Consider the following 13,481-nt stretch of genomic DNA (forward strand, 5'->3'; position numbering starts at 1 on the left):
TGTTGGCCCATTTTTTTGAACTCAAACAAATACTTTTATTGGGTTGAATCAATAACCAATAAATTTATAATAAAACCAGGAGAATACTCCCAATAGGAAGGACTGACATAACTTTTAGATTCTTCCCGAGCAATGGACAACTAGATTTGCTTGTTTCTTAACCCAAACCAGAGAAATATTAGGATTTCTCCTTAACAAGAAACGACAATCCTATAAAAGAACTCCAAACTCTGTAAAATCTTCAGCTGAGGAGTTACAAGAAAGCACAATTTCCTGGGCATCGCATGCAACTATACTTGAGACACTAAAATATTAAATTAACCAGATGAGAGCAAAATGTGAACCCATAATTTCAGCATATGCCTAGCATTGATACAACTCGAAAAAACGAACAAGTTGCAGCTATAACTTGACCTGCTTAATTATGCACATAGTCCATGCTCCGCTATAGCCCGAAGTAAGGAAGACATTTATATCTATGTTGCATTTTTAGAGCCAATGTGGAGGCCTAGACCAAGACGGGGCCGCAACCCGAGTTGAAGCACTCACTAGACCTCTCAATCGCTTTTCACTCATGGCAATCTCCCATTCGCTTAAAAATTATAGAGCTTCGGATAGACATAAGTAGGAGAAAGAACTTTACCACACAAATTCGTTTCTCTAGCCCAAATTTTCTAAATTACTGAATTTAAGGAATTTGAGTCATTAACAACACGATTAAAGAATTATGTTATACTAGTGCGTATATGTCTAGTTCATACTGTCATGCCACCCAAACTTCTCTTGCCTTCTCCCAATCAAGAAATATATATTCAGGAGCCTCAACATGAGAAATATCACTTTTTTTCCGGGTCAAATTCCTTTAAAAGAAAATTCAACTAAAACTTCATTATCGTTAGCTAAATAGAAAAAGATTTAGTTAAAATAATAGAGTCTCTGACCAAAGATTGTATATGAATTTTTCCCGAAAAATGTTGAACCAAAATTTAATAGATTTAAAAAATCATGTATCTTAGAACATGTGAAAAAAGGAACGAATGTAATTATTAGGTGACAATAATAAGTTTTTATACGTGAAAAAAAAAATTGTCTAACCTTTTAAAGGTAAATGCTTCAATAAAATTCATCACCTATCAATTTTTGTGTAGCAATTAACTTCATTTATAATTTTATATTACACACGTTATCATGAATTTCATGTAACTTGAGACGTGTTATCATATAAGAAACAAACTAAAATACTTAAATACAACATAAAAGAACTCATCGAATATTTATGTTGAGGCAGTAAAATTTATGTTTAAAATAATTCAAGTAGCAGCAGATAAAAAAGTAATTCAATTAGTAACTAAAAGATGCATTTTTTCGATATTTGGAGTTTTGATCAACTCCAACTTGTCTGTGGAGCCATGAATAAATACCCCAAAAAGGTAAAAAAATTCCTTATTCTTTCAATTTAACTTATAAATATACATTGATAACATATAACAACAACAACAATAAATCTATATAACAACAACAATAACAAACCTAGTATAAATAACCTTACCCTTACCTTTTAAAGGTAAAATAATTATTTTCAATAGATACTCGGTTTAGAAAAAGCATATTGATAACATAATTTTTTTATATTATTCGATTTAAATAATTTACAGAATAGATAATGCATATAAATATATGGAGTAATTGATTAATCTAGAAAATAAAGCTATAACATAGTGTAATAGGTAAAAATACTAAATAGGACTATAATTTTCTAACACTGCAACATACTTAAGTGCCATTTTAATCCCTTTAAGTGACATATAAGTAACATAGATTTTCAAAGTTGACCATTTTGACAACACAAAGAAGAAAGGAGGATCCATAACCCAACCAAGGCACACCCTGTCACAGGCAATACATTTGTCCACCGTTGTCAACTACCATTAACCCTTTTTTTGTTCTCCCTATTATTCATTTATTACTTTCATTCCTTTCCTTACACAAATCTTTTTCATTTCCCCTCAATTTCTTTGCCTATTCTTTCTTCTTCTTGCAAAAGTTGAACAAGTCTTCACACCAAAAGAGAGGAAAAAAAGAAGATGGGTATGCCAAGAAACACAGGCGGGGGAGGAATAGCAGTAGTAGGTATTGATATGTTAAGTGAAAGAGCAGCAAATATGAGAGAAGCAGTACACAAGAGTCAGTCCATTACAGATAACATGGTTTCTATTTTGGGTTCTTTTGACCATCGTCTTTCTGCTCTTGAAACTGCTATGCGTCCAACCCAGGTAGCCCTTTTATTTTTCCTCAAAGGTTTGTTCTTTGTTTTTTATACTTATGTTTGTCTACTTTTGTATGTGATCAAGAAATAGTTGCAAAGTTTTAATCTATTTGTTTCTTTCAAATTGAAGATCCCTTGTTTTTGAAATTTGGATCTAGTTTCTGCTACCAAATATATTTGGTGCCAACCACCAATTACTAACTAATGTTCTTAATGGAGAAAAAGGGAAATAAAACAAAATGGAAAATCCCTTTTTATTTCAAATTTGGAAATAAAGGAGTATGATTTTTATGTTTTTTGGGGGGTGGGGTAGGGGGGTTTTACTTGCCTGGGAGCTAAAGTGATTTTTGCTTTAGAGGATCTGAATGTGGAAAAAGATGAGATTTTGGGTTGTGTTTCATTTCAAGATTCCATTTTGAGCTAACTGAGCTGATTGAAATTCTTACAACTGCTCTAATTTTGAATATGTAAAACAAAGTATCATATTTTTTTTTTTTTGGTGTTGGTTTTGTTGTTTTTTTCCCTCTTTTGGGTGGTGGTATATTTGCCGGGAATCAAGGTCATTTTTGGTTGAGAGGATTGGAATCTTGAAAAAGATGAGAGTTTGGGTTGTGTTTCATTTCAAGATTTCCATTTTGGGTCAACTGGGCTGATTGGAATTCTTACAGCTGTTCTAATTTTTGGTCAAGACATTAACATTTTTGGTCATTTTCAGTTTTGCCATTTATTGATTGGTACTCAATATGCTCTATGTAGATTAGGACTCATGCTATTCGGAAGGCTCATGTGAACATTGATAAGACTTTGAAGGCCGCGGATGTTATCCTGTCCCAATTTGATCTTTCTCGTCAGGTTTGCTTTAACTTCTGATTTTTGTCATTGATGGCGCTTTGTTGTTAGAGTTTTGTTGAATATTTTGGGATTTCACAATTAATGGTTCACTTGCAGTATCGAAATTAGTTAGTAAAAATAGCTAATCTTTCAGATGCTCAACAATTTGATTCCTAACTGACATTTTATATGGAGATGATATGGGTAGTGCCTAATTTTACAATAAATTTCAAATTTCACCAGTAGGAATTATCCATATGTATCCCAGAATAAAAAAAGAGAGTAGACCCCAATTGACTTTAGCTTTAACTTGTAAAAGATGTTAGCAAAAGAACAGAAAAAGAGTTTAGGATTTTCACTTATAAAAGTTGCCTTCTGTAGAATATTTTCGCTGGATAAATAGTTGCAGTCCTTTGTTCGATTGAATTTGTCCAAACTTTGTGGTTCACTTCTACTGTCAATGTAGTAGTATTGCTTTTAATTTTGGGATCTTTACATAAATAACCGGCCGGATTCATTGTTTACTTTTCTTCGCTGATATACGTAGATTATGCATTGATTATACACGGTTATACACATTATATATGGATTATATATATATTATACATCCACATGCTATTTTTAGTTTAAGGGCTTGGGTGAGCGCCTATTTGGATTAATTCTTCTTTGTTTTTTGATGACCAAGAAATCCCCGAGGTACAATGGTCACATAGTTTGAAATAAAGGATTTAGATGTATTGTTCTCCTTCATGAAGGCCTAAAAAGAGCACTTTCCCATTTCCAAAAGGGGTACCTCATCACCCTCACCTTCTTGACGTGCACCTCACTTTTATTTTTTTGGAGGGTTTATTCTCAAGGACACTTGTATGAGTTGGTCATTAATTCTTGTTGCCTGTACTGCTTGGAATAGAAAATATAGTTACTCGATACATTTGGGTCAAAGGAATTATTGTCACCATAAAAAAGGTAATCATGACTCCAACAGTTGCTATAGAACCCATATGAATTTCGTTTCACCGCTAGCATTATAATTTGGGCATTTAAGAACCCTGCCTCATCCTATTTTTTCAACGACGATCCTTTAGCAGTTTTTAGTAATTGCACTCGACATTATGGAATTGGAATCTCTACGGACAGCAATGAAAGAGGGAATCATGGGTGCTATTGCTACCTTTGACTAGTAAACACTACAGCTTTTTCCAGAGTCAAATGAGTTTCACTGGAACGTGGTTTCAAAATGGGGTTTTTTCTTTGTGCTAGAGATGTAGGGTAAACACAATCTTCTCTGGCGGTTAAAATGGAAAAAGGGAAAAAAAGAAAGATCCACCGTCGAAATGTAGTCCTTCCTTTCTAGTCTGATGCAAAGTTGGGTTACTTTTGAAATATTCTTTTTCAACTTGGAGCTGCTCAATTCATGGTTCCATCACATGTAGGCGGAGGCGAAAATACTTAAAGGCCCACACGAGGACCTAGAAAGTTACCTTGAAGCAATTGAACAATTGAGAAACAACATTCGCTTCTTCAACAACAACAAAAGCTTCAAGAGTAGTGATGGAGTGCTCAACAACGCAAATAGCTTACTTGCTAAGGCTATTTCAAAGCTTGAAGAGGAGTTTAAGCAGCTGTTGTCATCTTACAGGTTTGCTGGCATTCTTAACATTCAAAGTATCATTATTATTCTTTTTATAGAAAGTAAACCATTCAAAGTATTATTCTTTCTCATCCAAACAGAAAGAGTATATGTTTCATAATTTTATCTCGACACCTTCTCCTATTCTTCAATTTATTCCTTTTGTTTGTTCTCTCCATTCATAATTTCTTTGTCCTTATTTGTGAGGTTATCTATTTTTCAATATTCAATTATCAATGGTCATAGTGATTATAGTTTACTTCTTACCTTTCATGTAAATTATAGCTGTAACAATATATGGAAATAAGTATTCAGTTACTCTTCAAGTTGACCTTTATGCGGGCTATTATTGTGGCCTAATAGCATTTTTGGGTTTGAGACTCGAGCATTTTCTTACTAGTCTTCTCATAAAGATGTAACTGTCTGTTTCACAATCCTATTTTTGGGCTTATGTTCTCGATCTTCAGTCTGGTCAATGGATATACACTGAATATGTTTGGCCAATGAAGGTCTGTTCTAGTGGTAAAAGTTAAGCCCCAAAGACCTCAAGTTCATAGGCTGCGTTCTCCCTAAAAGTAGGGTAAGTTGTGTTGTGTATCATAGTAAGTTCTAACAGAAGTGTGGGCGGCTTTATATTTGTCTTGGCCATGCTGTTATTCATCACTTGCTTTGCAATAGTTTTGCATTGTACTCCGCTGCTCGCTGAGCAGTGGTGAAATGTGGAAGGCTTTATACTTGTCGGGGTGTATGCTGTTATTTCATTACTCGCCATGCTATTGTTTTGCTTTTCAATTGAGCTTTGACTAAATCTGAGTTCTGCTTTTTCAGCAAACTATTGTTTTGTGCTGTACTCCGCTGCTAACTGAGCAGTGGTGAAATGTGGATTGTGGGGGGCTTTATAGCTGTCTGTGTGTATACTGTTTCATTACTTGCGTGCCATTGTTTTACATTTCAATTGAGCTTTGACTAAATCTGGGTTCTGCTTTTTCAGCAAACCTGTTGAACCAGAACGTCTTTTTGAATGCCTTCCAAATTCAATGCGACCATCATCTGGATCACCAGGAGAATCTAACGGTAAGAACCATTTGTCAAGTAGTCATGCTGAGCATAATAACGGAACAGATAATACCGTCTATACACCACCAACTCTTATTCCTCCAAGGATCCTGCCACTACTGCATGATCTAGTCCAACAGATGGTTCAAGCTGGTCATCAACAACAGCTGGTAAAAATATACAGGTAAATATCTGTTATTTAACGATAGAAATATTGAACTATATGTGATCTTGAACAATCAGAATTTTATGTTAGATGATAGATCCACCCACTGCTGTGAAAAAGCTGAATCATTTCTTTATTAAGCCAGAATAAGGTTACTCGTAAACCTTGGGAAATTTAAAGAAACAAAGAAAAGGAACAAAATAATTGCTTTGGCTGTGATTCTAGAAATCAATGTTATATTTAAGAGATACAGCCTACTCATGAACCTAGTTTCAACGTACAAATTGGAACCCCTAGTCATGGAATGACATGATTCTTTTTTTGTGTGTTGGTGGAGGGGGGGGGGATGCAGGGTTGTAGTCTCTTTAGTGGAGTCATATAATGGGATACCGTTGTTGGATTGGTAGAATATGCCCTTTTCTGAGTTGATGGGAAGCATTTCGGTTCTGCCAATGTTCTTATATTGTGATTGACCTGAGATTGGAAGATTGAGTTGGAAAAAATAAGGGTGAGGTGTAAGTATCATTATCTTGAATTAACTCTTGTCAATGGACATGGTGCTTCCTTTTGCTATTGCTGTCTGTGTAAACAGTTTCTTGTGTTTTTGTTGATGAACTTCAATGTATTATTATGAAGATTCTTATATACATCTCGCATCAATTTTCTGTCAAAGCAAATTCTTCCTTTAGTTCCTCTGTTGCCTTCTTTTCTCATTCTTTCAATTTATAAATTGCTGCCATAGGGATACCCGTTCTCCTGTTCTGGAAGAAAGTCTTCGCAAGTTGGGAGTGGAAAAACTTAGCAAAGATGATGTCCAGAAGATGCAATGGGAAGTTCTGGAATTTAAAATTGGGAATTGGATTCATTTTATGCGGATTGCTGTAAGTTTTCTCTAACAACCTCAGTAAGTTGGGAAAAAATCAGCATTTGACTATCTTATGATAATAGGTCAAATTGTTATTTGCTGCGGAGAGAAATGTTTGTGATCAGATGTTTGAAGGATTTGAGCACCTCAAAGATCAATGTTTTGCTGAAGTTACTACTGGGAGTGTTGCTGTGCTGCTTAGTTTTGGTGATGCAATTGCCAAAAGCAAAAGATCACCTGAGAAGTTGTTTGTGCTTCTAGATATGTATGAAATAATGCGGGAACTTCATTCAGAGGTATGCACATTAGCGACAAGCTTTGATATATTAAATTGTGGTAAAGTGGAAAAGGTCAAGAGTAAAATATGGACTAAAATTTTCGTTAAACCTTTGTTGCTCAAGTCCTCAATCAGGTATCAATGTCTTAATTGTGGTGACAATTGACATTGGTTTAATTGCTACTGTGTATAGTTTAAGCAAGTTGTTAATAGATGTTTGCTACAGATAATGCTCTTTAATTGAGGGTGTTAATATATTACCTGACTCACATGATTGATAATTAAGCCAAAACATGCACCTGTTTCTTTGATAAGTAGTAACAGGTTTCTATACGGTTGTTCCATCTTACTTTATACTTGCAGGCTTAAAAGCTGCCTGCCATCCGGAAGATATAATAATCTCAAGTTATGCTAGTCTGTTGCTAAAAGACTACTGACTATTAAATGGATATGGTCCCAAATGAAATTTTGCATGGTCTGAAAACATGGTGATGCCATGACAATAACAAATGGAATATCAGTACCTACTAGAAAAGTATGGTGTAAGTGAAGTAAGCACACGGAATCTTAGTAGCTCAGTTGGTTGGCTACCTGAATTTTCACCTGGTGGTGAGGGTTCGATTCCCCACCTTTTAATCCCCTCCCCCATTTCCCCTTCCCCTGCCCCTATGTAATAATTTTTTTATTATTAAAAAAAAAAAGTGACAACAAATAGTAATACTGATTACTGAATTATGATCGTATGTTGCTTAAAACAGTTTGATCCATATATAACAATTAAAAGGAACAGTTTGATCCAGTATGTGTATATATATTTGCGCTGAATGTCGTTTGACTTATTTTGGCTTAAACAGTCCTCTCTTAGAGGTCTGCTGCATTTCTCTGGTTTCATCCTATATCTTTCTAATGAATCCCACAATGTTTTAGGTGTATTTGTTTTTTCATCTTTGTCAACTTTGTAATCTGTTATCAGCCTTCTGGTTTAATACACATGAATATTGTGGATTTCTGCAGATTGAATCACTTTTTAGAGGTAAATCTTGCAATGAAATCAGGGAATCTGCCTTTGGTTTGTCAAAGCGACTTGCTCAGACAGCCCAAGAAACCTTTCGTGATTTTGAAGAAGCTGTTGAGAAAGATGCAACCAAAACCGCCGTATCAGATGGAACTGTCCATCCCTTGACGAGCTATGTGATTAATTATGTGAAGTTCCTGTTCGAGTAAGTTATCTCAACTAAATGATGTTTTTAATATTCATATAATTGGAAGCTTCTTGATACTGCTAGACCAGTTTCTTCACTAGCTAGTGGAACAACTTGTAGTGTGCTTTACCCAGCTTTTCTCTTTAATATGCCATAAAATAAGAAGTTTTATGCAACTGGGAGAATTGTGTGGAACTAGTTCAAACTACCATGTCTTGCATTCTGGTTCTCTTGATTGTTGTTTGCTCTGAAGGGGTGGATGGACAAGATGTTCGATTTAAAGTTTCATGGATGTTGATGGTTTCACGAATAAATGCATTAGAAAGGCAAGTTGCAGATCTACTGATCTAGAAGCGAGGTGTATGAATAGCGAGCTTAGGTTTTGAGGCATCTAGAAATTTATAAAACACTAGTCACAAAAGCAGAGCACGAGGGTTGAGTGGAAGAATCTTTTAGCTATGTGAATTTACATGCAAAATTGATCATAAAATATTAAGGAACTCGCAAATTGCTGCATCACAAGATTGTAAAGCAGTTGTTGGAACCAAGCTTTTGGCTTGATGTGAGTTGGCTGGTGCCTCAGAGGTAAGGAACAGCTATGCTATTGGACGTAATGTTGTGAGAAAAGGAAACCTGAGAGTATGGTCTATCGTTCTAAATGCTTGTGATGTGGGTGCTATGGAGCAACTGCAGCCGCTGTATGTTTGCTAGTAAAGAACATGCAAGAATCAAGTGTTACTCGTGTATTATTTACACTGGTTTCTGTGGGTAGAGTAGCTATTGTTGCTTCTATTTAGTTTAGCGGCTAGAATGCTTTGTCTTCGTAACTATCTGATACGAAGGGAGATAAAGGAGCTTTTACTTTGTTAAAATGTTTGTTAGATGTGTAACTACGGAGATCTTGTCCTCAGCTGTTACACCTCTTCTCTGCTTAAACAATTAAGTATACTTCTGTTTGAAACTAAATATGACCAAACCTGACAAGTTGTGTGGCTCTTTCTGTTCAGCTATCAATCAACTTTGAAACAACTGTTCCAAGAGTTCGAAAATGGAGATTCAAATTCTCAACTAGCTTCTGTCACAATGCGCATAATGCAAGCTCTTCAAACCAATTTGGATGGGAAATCTAAGCAGTATAAGGATCCAGCTCTGACTAACTTGTTCCTTATGAACAACATTCACTACATGGTCAGATCTGTTCGCAGGTTCGTTACATGCTCGGTGACTGGCTTAGTAGTGGTATAATTTCTTGAAAATTGTTGCTTATAATTTGTTTTCTTCTAGGTCTGAAGCCAAGGATTTATTAGGTGATGATTGGGTTCAAAGACACCGGAGAGTTGTACAGCAACATGCAAATCAATACAAAAGAATTGCTTGGGCAAAGGTATTGATTTTCTTGCCTCTTTCTCCCCATTATTTCTCTTCTGAAAGAAAGGAAAAAAGGAAGAACAAAGAGACGAGTAGAAGAAGCAACAAAATTTTGAAATTTGAACTTATTCTCTGATCCGCAACATTTATTAATGCTATTCAAAGTTGAAGTTAAGTTAATGATAATACCATAAGTGATTAACTTTGACATGATGATATGTGACTATTATCTTCATTAATTTTCCCTTCTTTGCTGCTCCTTTTGTGATGTCTAATTACAGTCACTTGAATTACTTTATGTTTTTATGTAATTTTATCTGTGGTGGTATTTACTATTTGTTCTTTCTTTTTCTTTTCATGTTTCCGAAAATGTCTCCTACAAAGGGAACACTACTAAATATTACAAGTAATGCCTCTCAAATAGATAGAAGCATATTGGTGAAAAACCAAAACACTAGACCACAAAATATTTGGCACTTTCATATATGGTATAGATTATCTCTACATCAGTGAGTAAACTATGTGATTGTTGAAAAGTCGGCACATAAACTACCCATTCCTTTTCTTTTATTCATCGTCATCATCATCATATTTTGGTATTTTCTTCTTTGATATTTTCGTGCAATTATCCTGGTTATTTTGATTTGCGTTCTCCTTCCGGGATTCTAGGATTGAGTGAACTTATCTGAAAAGATAGTTTTTGCATAAACTAATCATAGTCAATAACTTGTTTTTATTTTGAAGTAGATTCTGCAATGCCTATCGATTCAAGGGCTAACATCATCTGGGGGCAGTAACTCTATGGGTGTAGACGGACAAAATAGCAGTGGAGTTTCAAGAGCGCTTGTAAAAGAAAGGTCCTTCATTTCTTTAGCTGAGGTTAACTTCATGATCAAATGAATATCTTCATTCCAGTCCGCTAATCATTTGGTCATTGTTTACAGGTTGAAGACTTTCAATATTCAATTCGAGGAGCTTCATCAAAGACAAAGTCAATGGACAGTCCCAGACACTGAGTTACGAGAATCATTGAGGCTTGCAGTTGCTGAAGTCTTACTGCCTGCATACAGGTCTTTCATCAAACGATTCGGGTATGATATCTTAACCAATTTCGTTTGTATTTATTTTTGGCATTATGGTTTTTGGAAAACACTTGATATGGAATCACAAGAGGATTGTTGATCAAATGATACATTTCGAATGTGTGATCATTAGCATCCAAAATTCGTTGCCTCAAACTTTATGTTTAGGCAGTTTGGCTGGTAATGTTTTTTGTATGTGAACATTACTTCTTTTGCTAGTAGCAATTATTCTTATTCTGATGATTGAATGTATTTTTTTGCAATAGGCCAATGGTTGAGAATGGTAAGAATCCCCAAAAGTATATCAGGTACTCGGCTGAAGATCTTGAACGTATGCTTGGTGAATTTTTCGAGGGTAAGACATTGAATGAGCCAAAACGATGAACCTCAGAATACAAAAGCTAGCTGCATTCGACACTATCTTATGCTGATTCGTGACGTAGTTGTTACCTGATTGAGTTCTTTTGCCAAGTTTATGGCAGTCCTTTGGTTCTTTGTTTACTACTTCTGTGTGTAGTATCTGCAGGTTGGAAGAAAAGTTTCAGGAAATAAAAGTGAGGAGTATATATGATATGAGAACTGTAAAATGTAGTGTTTTTTAATTTCCTCTAGTAGTACAAGTGTTTAACATGACGTGTAACATTTTGTACAGAAAAATTTGTCTTTATTCATTCATATAGGCTTTTTGCGTTTTTTTTTGTAGCGTCAGTTGTGCACGAGTGGGGTTGTCAGGTCGCTGATCTTGGTGCTTACACATTGCGAGGGTTCAACTTTTAAGATTTTCAGCATCTAAATTATGGTTCACTTATAAGATTTGTCGAGATTTTAGTAGGTTTTTACATACTATATATTTATATTTTGTGTAGAAAGTTATGGCCGGTAGGCTACACCCCTTTCCTCCCCTGGATAGCGGCGCAAAATGATCATATTTGTGTAAATTTCCCTTGGAATATTATTACTTGAATTTAAGTCAAATGTTAACTTAAATCCTTGAAATTTAAACGCCTGTCAAACATAACCTAAAAATGTTTCGTGGTGAGATAAAGATCTTTGCCGGGGAATTTATAATTTCCTTGAAATATGCCCTTTATTGTTCTTTAGGGCGTTTTATTTGGCAATTTGATTTGGTCGAAATCCCAAGTAATTCAAGAGAGTATGATTTCTTTTAACAAATTGTACATTTTTTCTGTACATTTCACCTAACAAATCGTACATTACTGTTTTTTAACAATTTTCTTTTCACTCAAGAAATTGTACATTACTAAGATAAGCGGGTGTAGTTTCTAGTATTTAATCGCCAAATGATGAATTGTACAAATATCCAAGTACTAGAAGGTGGACAAGACTTTAACACGAAAGGGTCAAATCATCATCAAATTAAGAGCGGTACGATATTAACGGTTCCTACATTCTTATAGCCTAGCCTATATGTCAAGCTTTTCTTTGGGCTAAAAGTGTTTTGGGCCAAAAATTGAGATTGTTTGGCCAAGCTTTTAGAAGAAAAAAAAAATACTTTTTAGTCAAAAATTGAGGTTGTTTGGCCAAGCTTTTAGAAGAAAAAAAAAATACTTTTTAGTCAAAAATTGAGGTTGTAGAGAAACAGAAAAAAGTAGATTTTCTCTAAAATCACTTTTGAGAAAATTACACTTAGAAGCAGTTTTCAAAAGTATGACCAAACACTAATTACTACTCAAAAGTGTTTCAAATTAATTAGTCAAACACAAACTGCTTCTCACCAAAAATACTTTTTTGAAAAGTACTTCTAAGAAAAATACTTATCAAAATAAGCTGATTTTAGAAGTTTGGTCAAACATGCTATTAGTACCGTAAGATATTTCGAGTTCAGCTTTGAAAAAAATAAAATAATTCCTTCTATAAGAAATGTTAATTTCATCATTTAGTGGGTCTTTGAGACATGCGAATCTAGTACTCCATAAATACTCTCTGTTTCATAAAAAATAAAATTGTTATTATTTGAAGAAGCAAACAAATTTTATTTCACCATTTGTTACGACCCAATTTAGGATCATGACCGATGCTTAGGAGCAAGTGCTCCCAAGTAAGCCTCATCGGTAATTTACAGAAAATCGGACAGAGTTTTTCCTGTTTTAGGACTATCCAAAAATAAAGTTGTCTTAGAAATCAACAACACAACCAAGTAATATCCACCAAAACAAGTTATAATCCTCATCCACGAAATATTTCCAACACAATAATACTAACTCAATCTCCAAATATATTATAGGAAAGTCTAATACGAGTCACAAGTCTATATCAATAAAAGAATACTTATGACACTCATAAAAATGACTATGGAGCGACTCTAAGAGTTTCAAAAGAAAAAAACGATAACAATAATTAAACTCTTCGCCCATGCGATCAAGTACGGGGCTCACCAGGATCTATCAACTCGTGTACTATAATTAACGAAATTCTCGCTCACGTCAACTGTTGTCTTTGTAAAAAAAATAGCGGAGAGTGAGCCGCTAGCTTAGTGAGTAATAACACTTAACCACAATCGTTTTTAATGGGGACAAGTCAAAAAATATGCTAGTATATTAACTAGAAAATATCAAAATAATGCCCTTTCTAAAACGGTAAATATAATCAGTCTATTCATGTATTTTATGTAACATAAATCAATTTAAGAAATCGGTAATAAACTCGGTAAACTCTGTGTCATAGCAAATCTTTATGTTTGGGAGGTTTTCAAGAAAGGATCATGTATGTATCACTGT

At 34.6% G+C, this 13,481-nt stretch overlaps 1 protein-coding gene across 1 annotated transcript; it reads left to right on the top strand.

Annotated features, from left to right (window-relative positions):
• The first annotated feature begins 1,938 nt into the window (after positions 1-1,938).
• Positions 1,939-11,436, top strand: LOC104115237 (exocyst complex component EXO70A1-like). The gene is made up of 12 exons (XM_009625819.4): positions 1,939-2,273; positions 3,023-3,118; positions 4,531-4,736; positions 5,719-5,967; positions 6,692-6,830; positions 6,898-7,110; positions 8,106-8,311; positions 9,301-9,498; positions 9,578-9,677; positions 10,409-10,518; positions 10,606-10,752; positions 11,010-11,436. The coding sequence occupies exons 1-12, from the start codon at positions 2,085-2,087 to the stop codon at positions 11,125-11,127; spliced, it is 1,971 nt and encodes a 656-aa protein (XP_009624114.1). The 5' UTR covers positions 1,939-2,084; the 3' UTR covers positions 11,128-11,436.
• The last annotated feature ends 2,045 nt before the right edge of the window (positions 11,437-13,481 follow it).

Source organism: Nicotiana tomentosiformis, chromosome 5 (assembly GCF_000390325.3).
Source record: "Nicotiana tomentosiformis chromosome 5, ASM39032v3, whole genome shotgun sequence".
NCBI lineage: Eukaryota > Viridiplantae > Streptophyta > Magnoliopsida > Solanales > Solanaceae > Nicotiana > Nicotiana tomentosiformis.